Here is a 26,473-nt window from a genome sequence, read left to right on the forward strand (position 1 = left end):
TTCTCCCCGTTTTGAAAATAGTATGATGACATGGGTTGGTACACAGTGGTCAAGACAATTGCTCAATCTCTTGATCTGGAAAATTAGGACAATGTGTATTAGACAGCTGGCATTTATTCCTGCCTGGATCAGGGGCCCCGAGTTCCTGATTTCTCAGGAGTCACTCAACCCCGTGACTGGAGGACATTTGAGGGCAGCTGGCAGGAGGCAGGAGACACCAAAGAAAGCTGTGGTTGTTGGGGACAGCCACTGCAGGTCTATGGAAATGAGAGAAAAGCGAAAGCATCGCGGGCATGTGACTTAGTTTCCTTCCCAGTGGCAAACAATTAGAGGAAAAGGGTTTTAGGGGAAAGGAGGGTTACCTCATCTCACAATTCCAGGTCACAGTCCGTCATTACAGGGACTCCAGTGGCAGGAACTTGAAGTAGCTAGTCACATCCACAGTCAAGAACACAGGCAGAATGCTGCGCACGTGCTCAGCTAGATTTCTCCTTTTTATCTAACCCCGGACCCCAAGCCCAGGGAATGGTACCACCCATTGTGGTTAAGTATAATCAAGACAATCCACACATACACGCCCACAGGCAACCTGATCTAGACAGCCTATCACTGAGACTCTCTTCCCATGTGATCCTCAATCCTATCATACTGACCATTAAATCTAACCATCACTGCATGGTAAAGGAGCAGGAGGGGTCTTGGGGCAGTCCTAAAGTTCCCCGCTGTGCTAATATCCACCACCTACTAAAGCCCCGAGTACGCCTCAAAAGTGAGTTAGTTAGTTTGTTTGTTTATTTGTTTTGGAAATAAGGTCTTACTTTGTAGCCCAGGCTGGCCCTGAACCTGACACCCTCCTGCCTTAGCCTCCAGAGTTCAAGGGTGACATTACAGATGTGTATCACCATAACAGACCTCACTCACTCTATAGAGCCCCAAGAGGCAGCCTTCCCAGCTGCGATCCTGAATCCACAGACCCAGCCCTGTTCTGCCCTGGGCTGAACACCTGACCCAGGAGGAGAGCAAGTCTTAGTATCTGAAATGATGGCAAGCACACCCACCACACTGAGCACTGGGACTGGACCACTTATCACAGACATTCCAGGACAGCAAGACAAGGGTGAGAGTCGGCAGACATTGAGAGCCACAGCGAAGAAGCCAGGAGGCCAGACCAGATCCCCAGAGAAAGGCAGTGCAGAGTGTCCATGTGGTCACAGAAGGACAGGGGCAGTTCTAGCCACGCCAAACCTGAGGTGAGCTGTGTTGCTTTTGGGCTCTGGCCCGTTGAACTGATTATTATGTCCCTGGGATAGATGTTCTTTTACTTACCCCAACTGCAGTGGCGACCAAATACTCTCTGACTACAGCATTCTGTCAAAGCAAACAAAACTGTTCCTCTAGGAAAACCCTCTTATAATCTATTTCAACTGACAGCAACTACTTTTGTCTGATTTCAGCAACTACTTTTGTCTGATTTATTACCACAAGAGTGCCCTTCCTCCGGAAGAGGAGAGGGATGCAACCTCTCTTAAAGCTAGGCTCGTTTTTTTTACACCAGTCGGGCCAGCCTGTGTAGCCCTTCACAATGCATTTGAACGAGTCTGGTCAGCTCACCCTCCACTCCAGGGAAGGAAAAGAGCCACCACATCAGTAACTCCGTTGCTAAGGCAACTGCTTACTTTCCATATCAACCGCAAACTCGTTGCTATGGAGACACGTATACAAGAAAAATCCTTCTCTGGCCAGGGACCAGATGGCAGGGAACTCACAGAAGTCTTGGGGTAGGGGACTTGGCTAAATGGGGTGCTAAATGGACATGTACTGGAGTGCATTTTCCCATCATATCAGAGATACAAGGCTGCTCCCAACACATTTAGTTTAGAAGCTGCATCCTTACTGCAGAGAGCAAAGAGCTGAGACAGAGGTCTGACTTCCTTCTGGTTGAGAGGTAATCCAGGAATTCTCTTTTCCATTACTTATGCATTAATGACTCCCTAACTTACACCTGTACTCCAACTTCCCACTGGGCTTCAAGTTCACATATCAAACTTGCAACTTGAAGGCTCTATTTAGATATTTAAAAGCTATCTCACGAGAGAGAGAAAAACAAAAACATTGACACAGGGCATGGTAGTGAACGCTTTTAATCCCAGCACTCGGGACGCTGAGGCAGGTGGATTTCTGAGTTGGAGACTAGCTAGGGCTACCTGGTGAGACTCTGTTTCTAACAACAAAACCCTAACTCAAACGGAACACTGTCGAATTCCTCCCCTACCCCCCCCCCCCCCGCCCAAATGTGCCCCTATACCTGCGCCTACAGATTGCGATCCTGAAACAAGCCGGAATAACTGTCACCACTCAGAAGCCTCGAAAGGTAATCTCTCTGCTCCAGTCCCTTTAAAGGTCCGACCCTCCTGTTTCTAACGCGCTTCCTGAAGCTGTCTTGCTGCTCTTTGGACATTCCCAGCTGTTGCCACCTCTGAGCCCTTTTGCGGAGTTTGATCCCGCTTGCCATCCAAGGCATGCCCAGTCAGTTCCTCTGAAAAGCCTCCTACCCTCCCTCCCTCCTTCCTGCCCCTTTCCACTGCGGTACCCTCTTTAACTTTCCTCACGGCATGCATCACTACCTGACACATAACCTGCCCGGTCCACAAGCTGGGAGGGCTGTGTAAACACACACCTCCTCATCTCCTACCCCCCAATCTGTGGAGTGTCTAGGAGATCACCCAGTTAGCCGTGATCCAGTGTCTGACCGTCCCACAGGCAGGTACAGCCTTCGTGAACCACTGCTGAAATGTAGGGAGGCTACTTTCCTTCGCAAATACAAAGCCTAATTTTCACTTTGCAAACTAAGTGTTCTTTGAGGTCTCCGGAGCTTAGCTGCAAACACTATCTTCGCCTTAGATGACATCATCTACAGCTGATTCATCTGGCATCTCAGGACTCACACCAGCAGTGTTGGGGGGGGGGGGCGCTCTATATCCTGGCTCTGCGCCAGGCAGCCTGAAGTCGGCGCTCACATGATTTGACCTTTCTTTCTAAAAACAGCATATACGAAGGTTCCGCTACCTGGGAGCCTTCTGGCTAATGACATTAGTTAAAACACTTATAGGTCTTGTCCCCAGAGGAGGACAGCCGCAGCCTTCCAAGAGACACTTCAAAGGGCTCCCGTAAGTGGAGGGGAACACTGGACTCGAGCCCCTAGGGTCCAGAGGAGCCCCCCCCACACACACACACATGATGCAAGAGCAGCTAGGAGCTCTGCCTGTATTTACTGCCTCCTGCTGAGTTCAAGGGACAGGTACTCAAACAAGCCCAGGCGGGAGAGAGAGCTCAAAATCAAAGGCTTGACTCTGTTCTTGGAACTGCCTGTAATCTCAGGGAGCAAACTATCAAGTTATTATTAAAAGAACAACTCCATCTTCAACGAGATCCTTCCTTGCTTTCCGTCTTAGCCATCTTGGCACAGGTCCCATCTCCACCTCTATCAGGGCCACTGCTTTGGGATGAAGATGCTCAACACAATCTAACCAGACTATCTTGAAGCAAACACTCTAGTCAACTGGACCGTTTTAAAGGAAGACTGGGTTGGCATCTTTACGCTGGCCCGGCACCCATACCCTTCCACTAGGTCCCTAGTGTTATTGACAGAGCCTTCCAGCCACTCTCTTCCTTTTTATGCTAACAATGCCCCAACACATCTCTTGTCCAGCCGCGTGAGTCTCAGCATCCAGACCTTTGTGACAGAAGCTCCCATATGGCTCAGTAATAGAATCAACATTTTATGTGTGTGGGGGCGTGTGTGCATCACAACAGAACTACATTTCCCAACCTTCCTTGTAGCTAAAAAGAGATCACGTGAACAAAGCATAGCCAATGAGATTAAAAAAAAAAAAAAAAAAAAAAAAGCAACATTATGGAGAAAGTCCCTGAAAACTACTAATTCCCCCTTTGTCTTTCCCTTTATCTCTGTGCTAGCTGGTGCCATCTTGGTCCATGAAAGACTTGAACAGAAACCAGCAATGCACTAAAAATAACAGCAGGGGACTCACCCCTGTGACAGAGGAATACTTGGCCAGCTTGCTTAAGTCAGCGGCACTTGCCTTTTCCATAACAGCCATGCCAGAGCCTATCCGTTCCTATCATAGGGCACACTCAGACTGCTCTGTTAACAACTGGACTATTGCCTTCCCCCTTGCCCATCATCGTGTCTCCTCGCCTCCTAAGGGCTCTCTCTGCGAAGGAAAGCCTGCCTAGATGCCTTAGCATGGTAGCAATCAGGGCCCAGCAGGCTTCCGGGACTACCGGTGGCTTGTACATTTTCATTCTACGTTCTCCTTGGAATGTTAGCATCTATGATGAGAATCAAACCTCACGTTTAACTCGGACCTTCAACATCACCTGAAGGAGCGGGAGAAGTTCCTGAAGAAGCTACCAGGTCCAGGATACGAATAGCCTGTTATCATGAAGGCATGACTTGAAGAAATAATGATGGTCTGAAAGGGGCCAGTGTGGGAGGAAATACAAAGGACTGACTAGTCAAGATATTTATTATGCACAGAGAGAAATCACAAAAAAATTAAAACTGGTAAAGCTAAACTGTCCACAAACACAGTGGCATCAGATAAGCATTACAGTAGCAGCACACACTCCGTATTTTTGTTTTGGGGGCTTTGTTTTGTTTCGAGACAGGGTCTCCCAGAGCCTAAGCTGTGGCGGGGTTCACCACACACCAGAGGCTGTTCTCCCCGCTACTGAGCTTCCCGCCTGCACCTCCCAGGTGCTGGGATTATGGGTGTGCACCAACTGTGCCTGGCCAGCCGTTGAAGGATTTTAAAATTTTTCTGTTTCCAGTGTAAAAAGCAGTGGAATTTTCCATGGAGGCTACAACTGCCCACCATCTTGCCAGCATTTGAAAGCATTTAGATGAGCAGGACTTAGATGACAGAGTGGAAAGTATGGGTGGGCATGGCAGCCGAGCAAGTCCAGCGGGGACAAGGCCCTTAGGTTCCATTCCCCAGCACCACACGAAACTTAAGACCACAGGTTAATCTACGCACTCATCACTTCTTTTAAAGAAGCGAACCGTAGGCCTTTCTGGTGTGCGGGCCTCCTATTAGTTACTGCAGAGAACTCTCCTGCAGCTGAAATGATCTCAGAGGGAAACCCCAAGGCATTCTCAGCTTGACAGGGAAGGTTCGAAAAGCAATCTGTTGGCAGTGTGCTGAGGAAGAGGCGTCAGCATTGAGAAAACCTCGGCTCTCCACAGCCGGGAGTCAGGGATGCTGACAGATGGGGCCCTCCATCCAAGAGAAGCAAGTCTCCCAGGGGCACTGCCAGACCCTCACAGAGGACATCAGACTCTTCCGGGGAAGTCACTGTGGGGCCTGCAGAACGTGGACCCCCGACGCATGAAGGGCCAGGAAGGCGGTGATGGGAGAAGCAGGGCACAGATAATTAAAATGGAGCACTGAAAGAATAAACAAAGGGCTTCTTTGCCGGGGAAGGTCCAGCACCTACAGTGTTCTGCTCTGTAGGTGGGGTTCAGAGGGCCGGGGACCCCTGTAAGCAGTGCTCACCATTGTCGAGAGCTGGACAGGCAGCAGGCTCAGAGGCCACTGAGGACAGACATTTACAATGAGCTTCGGACCCCACTTCCCTGTTCCCTGGCAACCCAGAAAGAGTGTCAGCTTTGCCCCTCCTTAGGATTCAAAAGACCCTACGAAGAGATGGAGTTCTGGGGGCTTTGCTAAGGCCCACTAAGAGAAAGCTATGTATGTCCTCTAGGTCAAAAGAACAGAACGTTGCCTCTGGCCCTGGACGATATTCTAAGCTGTCCCAAATATTACATACTATACAAACTCTTTTAAGAGGTACTCCAACTAGGCCTGTCCATCACCTGTGCAGCAGACCACCGGAAGCCGATTCACCTGAAGACAAACTAAGGAGACAGGAAGACCAATTACTCCCTTAATGAGACAATGTATGCGTGTCGAGAAAGAAGCCCCTCCCCCGGTACAGTGGATCACACACCTTCACTGCCCAGCCTGACTGCTCCTGTGAGTTCTAACTCAAAGGGCCCAACTTTTTCTTTTCCCTGCCTGTCTCTTCTTTGGAAATGGGTCAAAGTCCTCAACACTCTTGCCCTGAGTCTGGAGACTGTCCCTCTTTCTGTCTCTTCCCTGTGTAAATGCCTACCGACCTGCACTGCTGAGCCTGCCTACTTTCTTGGACCCCACCTCACAAGACACAGCTATGCTTTTTCTTCCTACCCATCTCCGGCCTCCCAGCAGCTACCACGATATACAAGCGTCTACCCTGTTCTTGTCCTCTTGAACTCTAATCAAACTGTCCTTGAGCTTCCCTCTGAGTCAGTGCTTTTTCTTTTTTTTTTTTAATCTGACTTTATTTTATGTGCATTGGTGTGAAGGTGTCAGATCCCCTGGAACCGGAATTACAGATTGTGAGCTGCCATGGGGGTGCTGGGAATTGAACCTAGGTGCTCTGGAAGAGCAGCCAGTGCTCTTAACTACTGAGCCATCTCTCCAGCCCCATGAATCAGTGTTTTAAAAGCCCCCAGCCCCTAGAGATTAAACCTAGGATTCATGCATGTTGGTCAAGTGCTCTACTACTGACCTACAACCCCCAATGGTTAAATTATTTTACTCATGAAGCCAGCAACCCACAAAAAGGTACAATTCCCCTATAATAACAATGATACAGTTGACTATATATCTCAATAGACTTAGTTATGGACTTCAAAAAGGAAAGTTGGGGATTTTGAAGTTGAATGAATGAATGAATGAATGAATGAATGAGCGAGCAAACAGACTAACAAGCAGCCCACTTGAGAGGACAACAGGTAGGTATGTGTCTCTCAGGCAATGTAAGGATGAAGAAGGAGCCCATCTGGAAGAAACAGGGAATGGAAGGAACATATGGACAGGATCAACCAAGACACATGGCCAACAGGAGTGTGAGGATTTGGAGGGACCACAGAAGATGCTTGTCTGAAGATTCCATCAGAGAGTGGAGCACCGTCTCAGTAGTTAAGAGCACTGGCTGCTCTTCTGGAAGATTCCCAGCACCATGTGGTGGCTCACCACTGTCTGTGACTCAAGTCCCAAGGGATCCAGCAACTTCTTCTGACCTTCAGGGCACCAGGCATTCGTGCTATGCACAGACTTGTGCATGCAGACAAAATACTATACACATAAAATAATGGTTTTTTGTTTTTTTAATAGAAAGAAAGAAAGGATTCCTGTGAGATAGCTGGAAAGGGGTCAGCAGCCTTGGAAGCAAATGATGAAGATGGAACCCCCCGCCCCATGCTCTGCTTGGAACTCACCTCCTGTTGCCCTGGTAACACTAGAAAGGAAAACACTGAAACTGCTCCTTCTACACCTCCTGGCTGAAGAATGAAATACTCTGGCCCTGGGTGGAGATGTGACATTCTGATCTGCTCCAAAGATTAGAACATTATATACTATTATCTCCTCCAGGCTTAGTTCACTTTCTATTGCTGTGATAACACTCTAAGATCAAACTTAGAGTTCATCACGGGGGAGGCCAAGGCAGGAACTGAAGCAGAGCATGTGAGGAATGCTGCTTACTTGCCTGCTCCTTCTGGTTTGCTCAGTGTGCTTTCTTATACACCCCAGGACCACTTGGCCCAGGGAGGGCACTGACCCCACCCAGCAGGCTGGACCCCTCACAATCAATCAAGAAAAATCCCCCAAGGGCTGGCCACGAGGAGAGAATTTTAATGGGGACATTTTCTCAGTTGCCATACCCCCTTCTCAGATAACCTTAGCTTGTGTCAAGTTGACAAAAGAAAACTAACCAGCACATCTAATCTAGCTAGACCTGTACTAAACTAGTCAGTAACCTCGACAGGTCTTCCCTACTCCAACCCGATCCCAAGAACGCTGATCCATGAAGACACGCTGAAGCAGTGGGAGGAATGATTACCCCTTCAATGGAATAATATACTTACACTTACTGGAAGCCCTCCCTCATGGGGTCATCCAGAGTCTCTACCATGTGGCCTGCCTGCTTCTGAGTTCTAACTTTACCATCCTCCCAGCTTTTCTTTCAGACACTAACCATGCTTTCCCTGACTCTTTCTCTGAATCCCAGGCTCCCCTGACCATCAATCCTGGTAAGAATTCAACCTCAACAAGAAGATAAAGACTATCAACAGTCCATTGGAAACTTTTAAAGGGCCATGATGGACCACCCCTCCTCCTTCATAAACAAGTTTTGGACTCTAACTCCTGTAACCCTATGGACGGAAGACTTTAAAAAAAGGGAAAGTATCAGTCTCTGAAGAGAATCCCAAAGTATCCTCAAAACTTGAAAAATGCCCAGTGTAAGGAGGAAGCACCACATTGCAGCTTCTAAAAATTGAAAATACCATATGAAGGTCATGTGGTAGCACATGGCTTTAATCTTAGCACTAGGGAGGCAGAGCTCTCAGAGTTCAGGTAGAGTTCAAGGCCAACCTGGTCTGCATAGGGAGTACCAAGCCAGTCAGAGGTACACAGTGAGACCCTGTCTCAAAAACAATCAATTAAAAGCAAAAAAGAGCCAGGCGGTGGTGGCGCACACCTTTAATCCCAGCACTCGGGAGGCAGAAGCAGGCGGATCTCTGTGAGTTCGAGGCCAGCTTGGGCTACCAAGTGAGTTCCAGGAAAGGCGCAAAGCTACACAAAGAAACCCTGTCTCAAAAAAAAAAAAAAAAAAAAAAAGCAAAAAAGATATGTCAAGCCAGACGGTGGTGGCACACGCCTTTAGTCCCAGCACTTGGGGGGCAGAGGTAAGTGGATCTCTGAGAGTTCAAGGCCAGCCTGGGCTACAGAGTGAGTTCCAGGACAGGCACCAAAGCTACACAGAGAAACCCTGTCTCGGAAAAAAAAAAAAAAAAAGAAAGAAAGAAAGAAAAAAGAAAAGAAAAGAAAGAAACCCTGTCTCGAAAAACAAACAAACCAAAAAAACAAAAACAAAAAAATCTGAAATCTGAGATCTACCTTGACATGACATTCTGAACTGCCTAAAAGATCCTTGGACTACTGTCTTGCAGAGGCACTCTGGTCAAGAACAAAAACACAGCATTGTCCCTTAAGAGTTAGTCCAAACAGGGGTTGGAGAGATGGCTCCAGAGAACAAACACTGCTCTTGCAAAGAGTTCAGTTTCCAGCATCCTTATCGGGTAACTCACAACTGTCTGTAACTCCAGCTCTGGAAATCAGATGCCTCTGGTCTCCTCTGACATCTGCACTCACATGCATATACTCACACACTCACACAGACATAAAAACAGTATAGTCAGACGTGGTGGCACACACATTTTTTTCAGGCCAGCCAGGGCTAGAGAGTAAGTAGGAGACAGACAGACAGACAGACAGACAGACACACACACACACACACACACATACACACACACACACACACACTTAACTCAAATAGGCCTATCAAACACCTGGGAAGAAACGCCGTCCAGGAACACCATCCGCACTGGAAACTAAGAAATAGTGTAGTCTACGTCAACCCACAATACACCAGATTTCGTAAGTCACAAGTACCTCAAGCCTCTGATTGGTCTTAGAGTATGTAAGTATATTCAATGCTCTTCCAAATGTGCACTATCGCCCAGTCTGGTTATTGTCCACTCTCGCCCCTATGTGACGGCACCTTTGGTCACTGTCCACTTTCAACTCCTGGGGGTACTTTAAAATAAACTTTGCCTATCTTCTCCACAACACTCGGCACCTCTCCTCCGAACTCAACAGAGAACTCATGGACCAGGGAGCTGAGGTGAGTCCTAACCAAGAGCGGCACATTCACATGCCAAGATCTCCAGCACACAGCCAACAGGAAATAGCAGCCCCGCACAGGCTGATGGGTCCTCCCTGGCCTCAAAAGCATCCCCCACACCTCAGCACATTTCTGCATATTCCAGTGGACCTTACTGCTAATGCACCAGGGTCAGGCTGTGCTGTCCTCCAAAGAGCAGTGTGAGGAGAGGAAATGAAAAGCAAGGCAGGGGAGGGCGAGGCAGGGCTGGGCTGTCTTCCTCCTAAAGGGATCACCAGTTCAACAGATTACCGACCAGTGTCACAGGAAACAGAAATGCTCTGGGTTCCAAAAGGTGAAGGAGTAAGAAGAGGTCACCATGCACAAGGGAAACTGTCACAAATGTTAGCTCACGTGATACATGCCTTTAATCCCAGCACTCGGGAGGCAGCGGTGAGGCCAGCCTGGTCTATAGAGCGAGTTCCAGGACAGGCTCCAAAGCTATACAGAGAAACCCTGTCTCAAAAAAAAAAAAAAAGTAACAAAAACAAACAAACAAAAAACCCAAGAGTACAAAAAATAGTCTCTACACTTACTAAATCTCTCCTGCTTACCCCCTCTAGTTCTTTATCCTGCATGCCCAGAATTAATCAGGACTTCACCTGTCTCCTATGCTATGGCATAACTGTTCCCGCTGGGCATAACATGGCCATGTCTCTGTCACTACGATGACCTTGCTTAGCATGTTTGATCTAATGAAAGAAGAAAGAGAAAGAAAAGGAATGGAGGGGGGAAAAACCCTAAACAAACAAAACCTCAAGATCCTCTCCCTAGACAAACAGAGTACTCATTAGCACTTGATATGTTGCCAATGAATTCGGGTAGTAGGTCAACAGTGCCTCAGACATCGAAGACCCCAAGGCACTGAGCCACTTCCAACGGCCGCTTCTACACACATGAAAACCGAGGGACCAAGGTGCTCAGGTATGCCAACCACCAACACCAGAACCCGAGTCCTGCTAGGCCACGCAGCCACCTCTACAGGCCAAAACTGCATTCAGAGCAGCCAGCCTCACATATAATAAGCACACTGTGTACTCGGTTTCCTTTATAAACCTTCTGGCGACAATAGTATTTTTTGTTAAAACAGCAAGAATGGAAATAAATGAAAAGCACGGAAATAGGAACACACATACCTGCTCCATTCTAACCGAGTCTACAAAAATTAACTGCATTTTTATTTCTCATTTTCAAGTCCCCAGAGAAGTCAGTACACGCTAAATACAAGTCCTGAGACTTGTATCTAAAAGAAGGAGAAGAAAAAAGAACATGATCCCAGACTTGAAAAAATCAACAAAATGACTTGATTGATGTGAGCAAAGATCACCCACTGATAACCTGGCAGGATGAAGGACGGATGTGGAAGTTCACAGAGTAGGGGACAGCTGACCCTTGCGAACCAGGCTGGAGAGCAGCATCCCGGAAGCAAGTTAGACAGGCTTCAGGAGCACAGACCCTCCTCCACACACAGTTCCCAGGGAAGGGGTCTAGAAGTCAGCAGGCAATCTCAGAGGTCACTTCCCTCCCTGAGGCTGGAGACAAATTCCAGGACACCAAGAGAGGCAGGCAGAATGTAAGGCACTCTGAAGACCAAGTGATGGGTGACTTTAAAACGGAAGGGAAGGAGAGGTGGGCGGTGGTGGCGCACGCCTTTAATCCCAGCACTCAGGAGGCAGAGGCAGGCGGATCCCTGAGTTCCAGGACAGCCAAGGCTACACAGAGAAACCCTGTCGCAAAAAAAAAAAAAAAAAAAAAAGGAATGAAATAGTGGGAAAGGAAGGGACGGGGTGCAATATATTTAAACAAATAAAACAAAAACCTGCACAAAACATCACATATGCCACATTGGGGTCCTAATTCAAGCATTTAACAATCTTGGCTATTTGAATACTTGGCTTAGATGACATTGAGACTTTCCATCTTGGGAGGCTCGGATGGGGAATGAGGACTGGACAGACACACTAGCATTGTGGCTACGTAACCGACTACGGCTTAGTCTCCTACACGCTGAAGTGCTGAAATAAAACGACTCACAGTCTTCTTCAAAGTACTTCAGCAGGAGCAACAGCAACCAAAATGAATGAAACCAGACAATTCTCATTAAACGCTAACTCTAGACATGGGTCACAGGGTGACAGGAGCACAAATTCATATCATTCTGTCCACTTCTGCCAGCTAAAAACGTCCACGATTAAACAACAACAAATTTAACCTGTCTTTTGAAGCACTTCGGGAGACAAAACAGAAGCAAAGCTGCATTTTCTCTTGACTTAATTGGGAGACACGGTTTTTGGTTTTTGGTTTTTTGTTTTTTAAGACACAGATCTTGATGAGCTAGCTCTTAGGAAAAACAAAAACAAAAAAACATCCCAGTACTTGGGAGGTGGAGAGGCAAGAGGCTCGGTTCAAGGTCACCCACAGCTAAGTATCAAGTTTAAGGCCAGCCTAGGCTACTGGAGATCAAAACTCAAAACAAACAAACCAGCAAATGGTCAGGGACCTTACCTACAACACCGAGGTACCTTGACGCCTCCCAACTACCAACTTCCCCAGCCCATCTCAGAACCAAATCTCCAGGGAGGGGCCTGAGAAATAAGAGGTAACAGTTCGAAGTGCCTTGGGTGACTGATGCAATCTCGCCTGTTCCTTCCTGCTCCAGGGACCTGGCCAAACAGTTGTCCGGTGGGGTCTGTGCTCCAAGCCCTTGGGGACAAGGATCACACAGGATTCCACATTCCCACTACTATGCCAAGCTTAAAACGGCCTTCTCCAGTTTCAAAAAAACGTATCAAAACATAAAAACAAACAAAGAAAAAAAAGAAGGTGCCTGGCTTCTTCCTATCCTCACCTTCATCTGACAGATTTCTCACCGACATTTGGGTGTGTTTAGACATTTGTGCTGGGGTTGAACCCACTGCCAAAGTAAAACTCCCCGAGAAGAAAACAAGTGTCTCTACACAGCCCAAGGGACTCTCACTGGGCAATGTATCAGCAGGAATGCCTTCCCCTTTACTCAGCAAATCCAGGAGAAAAACCCCAGTAAACAGGCCAGGGCTACGGCCCTGGCAGCACTGAGTACGTCTGACACTTGAACAGTCACAGAGGCCTCCAGCTCACCCAAGGAAAAGAAAAGAAAAGAAAAGAGGAGGAGGGGGCCGGGGGGAACCTCACAACTGTAGCTTTGTTTTTAAACAGCATCAAAACTCTGGGAACAAACTTTCAGCCACAAAACTGACTGGCATTTGATCAGGAACATGTCAATACAGGTCAGCACCTGGGCTAGGAAGCTAGAACTCAACAATTCAGAAGATTAAAACAATCTCGAGTCCTTCAAAACACTCCCTGTCAACAGGCATCAATGTTTGCCCAGATTGACAGCCAACACCCCTGGAAAAAATGTGACTCCCAGAATCCTGTGTGAGCCTAGGGGGTGGGGGGCACTCAGTATAGCCTCCTGGTAAGCTCTGACATGCACCATCCAGTGTTTGGTAGCAGGGCAGGATGATGAATAATCTTCGCAAGACTCACTGCACGCTTGGAACTGGTCCTGTTTAACATTTCAGACTGCGCACTAGCTAAATTACTTTTATGTGCGGTGGTGTTATGTCAAAAGTGGAGGCGCGGGCATGCTGTAACTTGCAGAAAAGATGACATGGAGCTAAAGGCCCCATTCACTGTTTGACCAGTGGCAGGCGGCTCTCGGGGCCTGGTGAGCACTTTCTAAACCTAGAATTACCTGCTCGGACTTTCTCTCTCTTGCTTCAAGACGTGACCTATACAAACATGTTTAATGCCACAGCCTGGTCCTTTGAAGGAGAGCAGTTTTTAAGTTTTTTAAAATTATCTTTTTTTTTTTTTTTTTTGAAACAGGGTTTCTCTGTGTAGCTTTGGCCTTTCCTGGGACTCACTTGGTAGCCCACGCTGGCCTCGAACTCACAGAGATCCGCCTGGCTCTGCCTCCCGAGTGCTGGGATTAAAGGCGTGTGCCAACACCGCCCGGCTAAAATTATCTTAAAGCATGGAACAGAGTCAAATCCTGGGACTGGTCTCTGAACGCTTAACCTGGGAAAAAGGAAAGACTGAGTTCCCAAGGAAAACAGATTTCACTAGATGAGAGGCACACCTTGATCATCCCAGATATACATAAAGCTAAGGACCCAGAAAAGAAGGCGGCTTGTGAATGTATACACACACCCCCGACATCACCAGCATTGTGACCAATGGCTCAGCAGTTAGGAGTGCCCACGGTCTGCCCACAGTCTGGCAGCAGACCCAAATTCAGTTCCCAGGGCCCACATTGGATGGCGCACCACCAACTGTATATCTAGCTCTAAGTACTGTAGAACCCTCTGGCCTCTGAAAGCACCTGCACTTACTTACGTATGTTTATAAACACACACACACACACACACACACACACACACACACACACACACACACACACAAATTAAAAAAATAATTTAAAAAAAAATTAAAATGCTTTAAAGCCAGTGTCTAGTGGGAACCTTAACCTAAGCCAGCACACTTCATGCTAGCAGTTTCCAAGTTGCCAAACACTTACACACAGACTGGATTTCATAAACGTCATCCACACCTCCAGTCTCTGATTGGTCTTAGAATAAATAAGTATATTCAAGTATCTTCCAAAAATGCATCATCTCCCATTTATTCCAGAAGCCTGAGACATTGCCTTTTCCCCAATATTCAGAAAGAGTCATTTTTCTCCAGCCCTTGATGGCCATTTTCCTTATATGCACTGTGTTAATACACTGTGGTCTATGCATTGCATGCATTATCTATAATGCCACACAGATCTTTGAACTTTAAAACCAAACTGACCCAACCACGTGGAAGGAAGACATGAGGACACTGGATTGGCAAAGCTCAGTTGTGAGAGTATGTGAAATCCTATCAGGGTACCTCTCAAAAGACTGACCCCCCCTGCCCCCGCCAAGAACAAAAAGAATGTATTAGCCAATATGTTTAAGAAAAACGATGTTTTTTCACAACTATCTAATGTGTTAAATTATCCACTCATAAGTACTTCAGCGTGGTGGACTATGCATTCATTTTTAATGCTGAAAACGTTAGGTTAATAAAAAAAATCAGTTCCAGCGGACACAAACAACATACCTGACTCCTCTCTTTGTCCACTTTCTTGAAACACTTGTTCAAGGACAAATTATGTCTCACTGAATTTTTCCACCCGGTAGGCGCATTCGCAAAATAGGGGAAATGTTCCAGGATCCAGTTGTAGATGTCCTTCACTGGCAGGCGCTTGGTCGGAGAGTCCTCGATGGCCATAAATATGAGGCAGCTAAAGGAGTATGGGGGCTTGCAATTGGGGTTCTGCCTGGCATCATAGGGCAGGTCCGAGTGGGCAGGGGATGGCGGAGTGTCATCGTCCAGGTCCTGGACGGGACTGACACTCCTGAGGACCGACTCCCCAAAGCTCTTCAGCAAGTTCTTGCTTTCGTGCAGCCAGTTCAGGTTGGTCAGCTCTTCATCTTCCATGGTCCCCTCTTCTAATCTGATGTCAGGCAGAGGGAAGTCGAGGTCATCATCTTCCTGGAGGGCCTTGGAGAAGCCGCTGCCCCGGTAACAGTGACTCAGTCCACTGGACACGCTGATTCCTGAGCTCTCGGGCTTCTTACTGGCGGGCATGACTGGACCCATTTACGTGAAGGCTCCTAGGAAGGACAGCGCAGAGAAGTGATGAGCTGGAGAAATGCAGAACAGAGATCGGTTCAGGTCCCGCCTAACTCCATCTCCCCCTATCTGGGTCTCAGTTACATGGTGATGGCATCGCAGGGCTCCCACATGGGTAGCCACACAAGCCCACCATCCAGTTAAACAATGAAGAAAATGACCCCAGTGTCATCAGCAGCATGGTGACCGGATGGACCTTACACAAAACAAAACTGAAAATATAGGTGGCACTTTTAATGAGCAAATACATCATAAGCAGCTTCTCCTTGGGTCTACAGTCATCCGTGACCACAGGAGAACTTATTACTATTTGGTGTCTCTGATCCTCTACCATAATGCACACACATCCATAACATGCAAATTTCTTTAAAGACTCAGGATAAACACAGCAGAGTAAGTGTAATGGAGAATTACTGCAGCTTTATAGTACCAATCTTGTTAATCCTCCTCAAAAAGAAAATAATAATAATAATAATAATAAGTCCCAGGGCTGAAGGTGCTCACTCAATTGTAATCCCAGCACACCTGTAATTCCAGCATTCTGGAGGTTATGGAGGAGAGAATGAGGAGAATGAGAGTTCAAGGCCAAGCTGGGCTCTGTGAGATCCAGTCTCAAAAAAAAGGATGGCTGACGGAACGTCAAGGCACTTGCTGCTGAGTCTGTTCACCTGAGTTTAATCTCCCAGACCTACATGATGCAAAGCGAGAATCACTCCACCAATCTGTCCCCTGAGCTCCGCCTGTGCACTATGGCAATCATGCACCCCCATATACACACACATACATATATGCACTCATATATATATATAAATAAATAAATGTAATCTTTTGGAGCCTGTCCTGGAACTCACTCTGTAGCCCAGGCTAGCCTCAAACTCACAGAGATCCGCCTGCCTCTGCCTCCCGAGTGCTGGGATTAAAGGCATGCCCCACCACCACCCGGCTCTTTTTTTGATGTAAGGAAAAATAATAGAGATGATAGGGAAGGCAAGGAGAATGATAGACCCACAACGAACCCCCACGGTTGTGCATGTCCAGCGGACATAGACACTTACGCCTAGCCAGCTCCGGGTCAAAATAGCCATTTCCGGGCCAAGGCATCTCGCGTGACCAGGACCCCGTGGCTTTGTGTAGTTGCGTAAGAGTGCGCAACGCAACCATGTGATCTGCGCATGCGTGGAGCAGCCACATCGACCTGTGTACGCGTGCGCCACCCAGCCTTTATAAGCCAGAGCCATATTCCCGGCTTCCTCCTTCTTCTCCACAAGCCTGAGCACTCGTCTGTCTCTCTCATCTTAATAAAACTCTTGTTAGTGGATTCTGTTGTGTTTCGTGACATTTCCTCGCAGGGTAAGAGCACCGCTAAATAACTAACAGAGAGTTACTTCCAATCCCATAAGACAACCCGCAGAAGGGTCTTGGAGGCAAAACTGTAACCAGAAGCCACTGGTTTGATGGTTTGGTTTTATTTTGCCACACACACACACACACACACACACACACACACACACACACACACACACACAAAAAAAAAAAAAACATAGGGAAAAATTGCAACTTTTATCACATTTGACAAGCGTAACCGAGGACAACAAGGAATTCTTCAGATGACACTGTAAGGAAGTACATTCAATTCAAGGACATTACACCTAGAGCGAAAAAAGCATGTAACCTCGGGCACTACCAAAAAAATGGAAATGAAAGATAAGCCATTAACTAGAACTAGAATTACTGAGGAAAATCAAGTTGAGAGAGCAGCTAGAAACTTCAGAACAGGCAGGCAAATTCCACGCAAATTGTAACAGATTCTCTCTCCCCATCATCAGCATCCCCTACTCTTATCAATGACCCAGAACAGAGTGTAAAAACAACGACCTGACAAGAAAACACAGGGAGACGGCGGTGTCACAAATAGAATGAATGACTCCTACAGGGTGTGTGCAGAGCTAAAACTATGTACTTCGTTTAAGAAGAGCGTCTCTTTTGGCTCAATGAGGAGTTAAAGCCCTGTACCCAGAGAAGCATTAATACAGGGAAGGCAAACAAACGGTCATTCCAAGCCTCTAAACACCCACTAACACGGCCTCTAAAATGACCACTGTTTCAGCGCAGGAAGTTCTATCACTGGACTCTAGAAAGCATGATGCAGAGCTTCAAACAGCCAGGCAGGATGCCAGCATGCTGCAGCATTTTCCCACCGGCTGGACAGAGGTATAAAAGGTGGCATCTCCCAAGTGGATGCTGGATGCAAGATGCCATCTCTAAAGAGGAGAAAATCTCCACAGGGGCCTCACGGCCCAACCCAGGCAGGGCAGTCCAGATGCATCCATCCAGTTCATCCAGGAAAACAAATAGCTCTCCCTGTCACATAGGGGAACTAATCTATGTCATAGAAAGATGGTAGATTGTATCTTCAAGTTTGGAGATATTACCGAATCCAGCCTGGTACGGCTTTTAACTTCCTTATGAAGAAATCGGGGCCGCTTGGCTCAAAGTTTCTCAGCTTCCCCTAGAAAAGGTTCTAACTGCCAGCACAGCCACACAAAAGAGAACCTCCCAGCCAGTGAAGTCAACTTTAGCCCCAAATGAAAGTTTTATGTCTCCTGAGCTTCCAAACAGGAAAATTATATCATGGCTGACAGTAAAGTAATTTAATTGCACTGTTGCTATGACAACATACTGCTCTCTTTCTTTTTAATTTGCTTATTTGTCAGCAGCTTCCCAAAGGAACTAACATGCTATTCTCCATGTTTTCTTTTGTTTTCAACAAACACTGCCAGCAACGTGGTCCTCTAAGAAAAACTCTTAAATGCCAATGCCAAGAAGAGGTGCTCTGAAGGGTCCCTAACCCCTGGATTGTTTCCCCAAACTCTCCATTCACTTCCCTCCCTATAAAATCCCGCGCTTTTGAACAGTATGGAAGGCTCCTGACCACTGCACTTCTTCTGTTACAACAAAACAATCTCTAGAAGCCACAGCTGAGGAGTTTTCCACTATTATACCCTAACTATAAAATTTTCCAAATCTCTTTTCCCTTCTTTTTCTTCTTTTAGAGGGGTGGAGGGAATAGGAAAGTGTGAGCATGCAGTCAAGCAAACATTCTTAATCCGCTGCTAACAACGTCTCTTTGAATAGTTATCCAGTGACCGCCTGAAAATTTTCAAGCTATTGGTTACGTCTCACACACCCTCCTTTTGTTTTTTTTTTTTTTATGACTTCCTGTGTTTTATCTTCCTTTCTTTCTTTCAACGCAGAAAAATGGATCAGGAAAGCTTACATTTTTTTGCTACTAGCAGACCGGCTCAAATAACTGACAATGCCATTATGGCCCAGGTCTGAAGAGATGCTAGCGATGAACTTTTTCAAAAGTTGAGAAATCTTCCTCAATCGAAGCTGAGCAGGCTCAAGTTTGGGGGACCGGGAACCTCCCCCTCCTTGCGCGCGCATACACGCACGCGCTCCACTCCCTTTTACTGTACTTGTCAAAAACATTTCAAGGGGACCAAAGGGAGCAGCGATTGGCTGTACCCCGCGTCAATCAGCGGCGTTGCCAGGCAACGAGAAAACTGCTCTTCTACGCGTACACAGGGCAATTGGGAGCTCGCATACCTTCACTGCCGGTCAGATGTCATAAACCTTTTATTGGCCGCAGCGTGGCGAGCCTAAAAACAAATCAATAAGCGCCCACTGCCCCCCCAACTCACATGGGGACCCAGAAAGGCTTGCAAATAATCGGGGTACAGAGGAGTAGGGCCCCGCGGGTCTCGGGATGCTCGCGGCCGGTTCTGAGCGTGCTCGGTTAGGGAGGGGATCTTTGTTAGGCGCCTGTTCGCGGTCTTGGGGTCTCCAGTTGATCTGCACCCTCTGACGGACCCGGATTGCTAGGGATGCCTGCTCTGCAGACAATACCAACTCTGTCGCTCTCAGGGTCTGTAGGGAAACCGAGGCACGAGAAAACGCCAGCTCTTCGGAGCAGGAAACTCCTGGTCGGGCAACTTCCAGGCTCAGGGCTGGGGGTCCTCCCACTCCGGGTCCAGCTTAGCCTGCGCCCCGCACAGTGAGACCAGTCCTGACCGCTGCGGGCCACCACGACGGCTCTCCAGCGAGGACCCCAGCCTGGGTGGCGCGGGAGGGCGCGGGCGCGGACTCACCTGGCCAAGCGCGGCGCGGGGCCACCGCTGCCTTCCGTGCAGCCGACAAAGTTTCGCGGGCGCCCAGCGGGCATCGCTCGGGGCCCCGCTGCGGACGCTCGAGCCCTGGGCGGGCGGCTGGGGGCGGCCGCGGGTGCGGACGGCAGGGGTGCGGGGGGCGGCGCGGCATGGGCCCCGAGCGAGCGTCCCCGGGCGCCGCGTCCTCCCGCCGGCCCCGCCGCTCTCCACGCCCCGTCCCGCCTCCCGCTCGCCTCCGCTGCGGCGCGTCGGGGCCGGGGCGCGCCGAGCGGCGAGAAATTGTTTCCACTGCAAACAAAAAAAGGCGACACATGACCAGGCAGGAGGAGGGGAAGCGCGGGGAGGGAGGGGCGGAGGGAGCGGGAGAGACGGAAAACGTGGGCCGGGCGACCCCGAGCTGCGGCGCGGGCCCTCAGGGAGGCCCTTCGGCCAGGCTGGGCCCCGGGGCTCCTCGGCAGCACCCTGGGACGGAGGGGAGCCGGGCAGGTGGCGCGGGGCTGGCCCCCTCCCCTGCTTCAGGCCACATGAGCGGTGCTGCGCAGCTGGCAACGTGTCGCCGCAGCGCTTTTACCCCGGCCGCCTGCCTTACAAGGCTCGAAAGTAAAAATAAAAAGAATTACGACGCGAGCGAGGCTTCTGAGGGTGAGGAGAGAAGATTGCACTTCTCTCCAACTACTACGGTAGCACTCCCGGGGCGGCTCCAGTCCTCTTCCACCATGCACCTCCTGCCGGGGCCGAAAAACTGATCCCCAGCCTCCAGCCGAGGTTGCCTTGGCTGCGGAGGGCGGGAGGATGGCCGCCACCAGGGAGGGAGAGGTGCACCCCAAATACAACGTCAATAGGTTCTCCCCATGGGCCGTGCTAAGGAGCCTTCTACATCTGGAAGGAAAACAAGTCTCCCCTCCTGTGCACTTTGAACATAATAAATTAAATGATAATTTGCAAACAGCCACCCCCCTACCCCCACCCCCCCGGGAATGGCGCAGCCACTTCTCCCAGTCTCCAGGCACTTCCAGAGAATGGCCACCCACTGCTAAAGGCACACCAGCCAGGCTGCCTTTGGAGAGGATGAAAGCAGAGTCCAACAGGACACCCTGCTGGTGACATAAATAAAAATAGAGATTGCTCACCACTCCCAGGTAGCTAGGCGAGCAGGTTCTACAAAGAGAAGCCCAGAGCCATCCTCCCACGCCCACCTGAACAGTGTGGACAGCTAGCAAGAGCAATCTGTGTGATCTGGGCTGAAAACCCTCCAGCCGAGGAGAAGTAACTTTTAACCTAACCAGACCAGGGACAGGAAGAGAGAAAGGTGAGAGAAATACCACGTGCTTCTGAGAAGTTTTTGTTTCAAAAAAAAAGAAGAAAACCCAATCAAGCTGAGATTCCATCCCCCACTTAACTAAACTTCGAGATTAGGTAGGTGGCAGGGAACCTTCAGTGATTCAGACTCACTGAGACTTCACTACTTGGCCAGCAACTAGAAGACTCAGAGAAGCAAGTCCAAGGTAGCCTGAGGTCATCCGGCCCCACCTCCAATGTTATTGAGCACATAATGTGACTAAGCAGAAGGTACCCCGTGGCAGACATATTAGATCATCTCTGGAGTCTCAACACCAGTGATTCTAAGGGCCAGTCCTGGTAACCACAGCCAGGACAAGAAAGAGAAGGTCAGTCACCTGTGGCCCTGCTAGGGCAGGTCCCACTCCCCCGACAGCACAGGTCACCCAACAGTGTGTGAGCTCCACCGGAGGAATCGGGTTAGAACCGACCTCAGGGAAGTTGTACTCTTCAGTTCAACTCTATCTAGTCAGCTGCTAGCCGGGCTAGCCCCCGCCCCCCCCCCCCTCACACTCTAGCTAGGCATCTCTTTACATGAAGTGGGCATAGCACATTATTTTCTCTCCAGCCCTTCTTCTGTACCCAAAAAAAGCAGGATGTGAGCCCAAGGTGATGATGTCCAAACCGGGTCATTCTTAAAACTCAGTGCCAACTGTTAGCCTCCTAGTGTGGGAGCTGGGCATGCCACATGAACACAAATTTAAGCAAACGTAACTAGTTTAGGCTCTAAGAAGCCATCAATGGAGGGTGGAGTACAGTGAGTGAGGCAAGCTGCCTTTCATAAGCCTGGCGTGCCTTTCTTTTCTTTCCCTCTGAGGGTCTTTGGTTTCTTACATTCACAAACCTGAGGTGCTTGTCTGTGGAAGTTCATGAGACCCACCTGGGCAGGTACTCCTAATCCTGATATCCTTAGATGGTGTCCTATGACCTCTAATTCAGGCAGTGGATGTAAAAAGCACAACATCGGGGGAAAAAAAAAAAGCACAACAAACAGATTTATGGAGTATGGCTTTTTTTGGGGGGAGGAGGGTACAAGACAGTGTTTCTCTGTGTAGCCCTGGCTGTCCTGGAACTCATTCTGTAGACCAGACTGGCCTTGAACTCACAGAGAGCCTCTGCCTCTCGTGTGCTGGGATTAAAGGCTACCATCTAGCAAATGTATTTATTTATGTGTTTTGTTTTGTTTTTTTAAATCTGTGAGTGCTCTGTCTGCATGTATGCCTGCATGACAGAAGAGGGCATCAGATCCCACTCTTAGATGGCTGTGAGCCACCTTGTGGTTGCTGGGAATTGAACTCAGGACCTCTGGAAGAGCAGCCAGTGCTCTTACCCACTGAGCCATCTCTTTAGCACATGACTTGATTTCTTAATTTCCCTTTTCCATTACAGATGTGCTAAGAGATGTCAGACAGTGCTCTCCTAAAGAGAGAGTATTAGGCAGACCTTACCTGATGTGCAAGAGCCACAGGTCAGCCTGCTGTTGACTGAAAACGGACCCAGCCAGAGCTTTGCTGTAAGCCGGAGAGAACCTGGTATGCCCTCTTCCAACTGTGATTCCACAGATCCCTGGCTCTGGGACATGTATCCTTGACATTATCCTCCAGGGGCCAAATTACTTTAGGAATAGTCTCACGCTCAATTTTCTTCATGTGTTCTCCAAGTATATACCCTTACATCTTGGGTGCCAAGAAATCTCAGGCAGGCCAAGTCATCGAAACGATTGTTTCTTATAGCTATTTGACGGCAGAATCCTATCTATGACCTAGAACTCACTTGGGAAAACATTTCTTTTCTGAATGGGGACTGGAGGAGAAGACCACTCTGTGCCTCTTCTGAACACGGGCTGGTGTACCAAAAGACCTACGTTCTAGAACTGCCAGCCCCAGTCAGTGTGGGCCCCAGTTCCTCCTTCATGGTTCTTAACAGAATAGTTGATAGTCTCGCTCACAGCAGTGGCAACTAAGTAGATACAAGGAACACCTTTGCTTGGGTGCAAAGACCTGAGGCAGCCTGGAAAGATGGCCCTCTGGTCCAGGATACCTGTAATTAACTGCTTCTAGTAAAAGGGACACACAAGAGGGAGCCTAGGGCGGTCAGAGCAACTGGCTGCATGGAATTGGGGGTGGGGTGGGGGAGGGAAGCAGGCAATTTCTCTTTCTTCTCCCTCCCTCTGGTGCGAGGTATTTCTAGTTTCTCTCCAGTATACTCCACTGTACTCCCTGCAGGTCGGCTTGTTAAGGTCACACACGGGTGCCCATGAAGCGTTCCGATTTCTAACACCCACCACCTGCAGACTGTCTCAAGCACTCTGTTATCCAGTTTAAATTCTCGGGGAAATAATCTGACTGAGTAATGTGTGCTCCCCACCCCCGCCCGCCACACACACAGAGGAGAGGCAAAGCATGTGGTAGAGTATCTGATACTTGGGGAAAGGAGGGTAGATAACTTTGCTAAAGAGGAGCTCTCATAAGTATGGTTGGAGTTTGACCTGCCAGGATGGAGGAGATCTGAGGGGTTGTTTGCCTGGAGAAGTCCTTAAGAACCACCTGGGAAGCCACTCCTTACAAGTCCCAATATCCTTAGATAGGATCCTAGCATATACATCAAGAAAGCCCCCATAGCCGGGCGGTGGTGGTGCATGTCTTTGATCCCAACACTCGGGAGGCAGAAGCAGGCAGATCTCTGAGTTCGAGGCCAGCCTGGTCTACAGAGGGAGTTCCAGGACAGCCAGGCCTACACAGAGAGATCCTGCCTCAGAAAAACCGAAAAAAGAAAAAGGCCCTCACTGAATGATTGCTGACAACCTCTACTCTAGGCAGGAGTCGTAAAAGGTGCAAACAGATTTATCCAGTATGACTTGATTGTATTCAACATGCCCTTGTTTGTTGAACAAACATTTACGGAGCATTGTGTTAAGGGCCAGGGGGCCAAAGTCTTGTTCCTCCAGGGTTTATATATTAGGAAATAGGTGTGGAAGCCTCATAACAAAGCTCATGGAATGCCAGTGTGAGTGTGTCCTTCACACTCTGTCCTCAGAGCAAGAAAATGGCTAGGAGTTTTACAACCCAGAAGTTGCATTGTCGGAGAAATGGGATTCCAAAGATGAATGGGATGCTGGAGACAACACGAAGTTTTGGAGAGGGAAGAAGAACACGGAAAACCAGAAGCTGGCAGACAGCTCGGAAATCACGGCCACCATGCATGCACACAGAAGGCAGAGCAGGAGCTGACAGCCGCTCCCTGTTGCAGCACACGTTAACATACATACAAGCCCCGGTTCCATCCCCAGCACCAAAAACAGGGAAGACAGACAACTCTGTAAAAATGTGTTATACAGATAGGGAAGAGGGCTGGGGAGATGGCTCAGCAGCTGGGGTACGTCTGCTCTTGCAGAAGACTGGGGTTCAGTTCCTAGCACCTCATCAGGCAGCACACAATGTAATTCTAGTTCCAGGGGATCCAGTGCCCTCTTCCGGCCTCCACGGGCATCTATCTGTACACATGGTATACATGCATACACTCAGCCATACACACACGCACACGAAGGGCATAAGTCTTTTTTCTTTTAATTAGGGGGAAAATACTAAGTTAGTGGTTCCTCTGAGAACTAGTTATTTTTGGTTTTGTGATTCTTTTATACTTGCGTTTTCTCTTTTCTGGAAGGAATACCCACTACATTTGTAGTGGTCTATGCTTCCTATTGGAGCAGGGCTCCCTGTTATTTAAGTGTGCATCAGAATTACCTAAAGGGCTAATTTAAATGCTGCCAACTGTTTCCCCACACCCATAATTTCTGGTTCCGGAGGTCTAGGCTAGACCTGACATTTTGCATACCTAAAAAGCACTCCAGGCTTAAGAACCATACTTTTAGAACCATATTGTGAGATTAGCTGAATTCCAGAAGAATCTATTGGACTGGAGGTGGGGGAGGTATACAAGTCACCAAAAGACCAGGAGGTTTGTCCTATGAGTACGAGAAGGGTAAAGACAATCCCTTAGTCATGTCTTGGCCATAACACATGAGTAGAGAAGGGGGAGACCCTCGGCTGGGAGTCCTGGAGGTTCCTAGGTGAAGTGGAAGGCTTGCTCACCATCTGTCAACTTTTGTGCCTTCCTTCATGTGTTTACCAGGCAGGAGCCCGAGCGAGGGTGGAGCCTGGGAAAGGCTGCTGAGTATTTCTTCAGCAGGGAGTAGGCCAGGGTGCTAAGCTGAGGCAGAAAGTTGGGGTGCGGGACAAGGGGAAATGCAGGTGATGGGTGGAGTGATTCATTAGCTCGGGCTCCCCTGCCAACCCTGAGCCTGTGAAGTCACCTGCTAGAGGCAAAATGGGAGTGTAAACCTCTCAGCTCCTGGGTAACCATAAACAAAGTGGTAAACCGATGATGGTCTAGAAACCAGGCTTAGTCAGTTCATTCAGCCCACAGGGATTCGCGTCATAAGAGATCCCAGGAAAAATAAATGTGGCACCAGCCATAAAGGACAGGAGGAGACCTGGGGAACATTATCTTATACAGAGTTTTTGTTTTTCTTTTATTATTTTATTTTATATACATGGGTGCTATGCCTGCACATATGTCTTCGTATCACCTGTGTGCCTGGCACCTTTGGAGTTCAGAAGGCGGCCTTGGATCCCCTGGAACTGGAGTTGTGGGTGGTTGTGAGCTGCCATGTGAGTGCTGAGAACCAAACCTGGGTCCTCTGCAAGAGCAGCCAGTGCTCCTTATGACTGAGCCGTCCCTACAGCTCACTGGAGAGCATATATGAAGCAATCATAAATACACAAGCACACCAAGCCGAACGTCAGGACCAGAACAGTGCAGCCCAACAGACACATGGTAGGACTTACCAGCTAGATGACGACAGGCAAGGGACAGAACGTCTTTCCCTCTACCTAGTCCCCTTATCTTAAAAAAAAAAAAAAAAAAAAAAGGAATGGAACCAGGTGGTGGTGATGCACACCTTTAATCCCAGCACTCAGGAGGCAGAGGCAGGCAGATCTCTGTGAGTTCGAGGCCAGCCTGGTCTACAGAGTAAGTTCCAGGACAGGCTCGCCAAGTAAGCCTGATAACCCACGTTAGTTAGATCCTCAGAATGCAGAATGACAGGAGAGAAGTAGGTTTGTCCTCTGACCATCTCACTCACACACACACACACACACACACACACACACACACGTATCATACATACAATAATAATAATAATAATAATAATTAATAATACTATCTAATGGGGAAATGGGATTATAATAACTAATTACATTAGCCAGCTTTGGGTCACTATTACAGAATGCCTGACATGATTGACTTATTTTGCTACTGAGCAGTGAGTGTCTCAGTTCTTTTTTTTTTTTTTTTTAACAGAGCTGAGGACCGAACCCAGGGCCTTGCGCTTGCTAGGCAAGCGC

General features: G+C 48.5%; 1 protein-coding gene across 12 annotated transcripts in view; it reads right to left on the reverse strand.

Annotated features, from left to right (window-relative positions):
- The window catches only part of Foxn3 (forkhead box N3), a 389,572-nt gene that overhangs the window by 199,476 nt on the left and 163,623 nt on the right, over nucleotides 1-26,473 (reverse strand). For 9 of the 12 annotated variants that reach the window (XM_042261033.2, XM_016005406.3, XM_016005403.3 and 6 more), the window contains one exon: nucleotides 14,986-15,542. In XM_042261033.2, the coding sequence (XP_042116967.2) occupies nucleotides 14,986-15,528 (543 nt within the window). In that variant the 5' untranslated portion in view covers nucleotides 15,529-15,542. Of the gene's footprint in view, nucleotides 1-14,985; nucleotides 15,573-19,712; nucleotides 19,926-26,473 lie in introns of those variants that run through there. The other 3 variants (XM_076551212.1, XM_016005405.3, XM_076551210.1) reach the window with 3 other exon arrangements.

The sequence above is a fragment of the Peromyscus maniculatus genome, chromosome 14 (genome assembly GCF_049852395.1).
Source record: "Peromyscus maniculatus bairdii isolate BWxNUB_F1_BW_parent chromosome 14, HU_Pman_BW_mat_3.1, whole genome shotgun sequence".
NCBI classification, from domain to species: domain Eukaryota; kingdom Metazoa; phylum Chordata; class Mammalia; order Rodentia; family Cricetidae; genus Peromyscus; species Peromyscus maniculatus.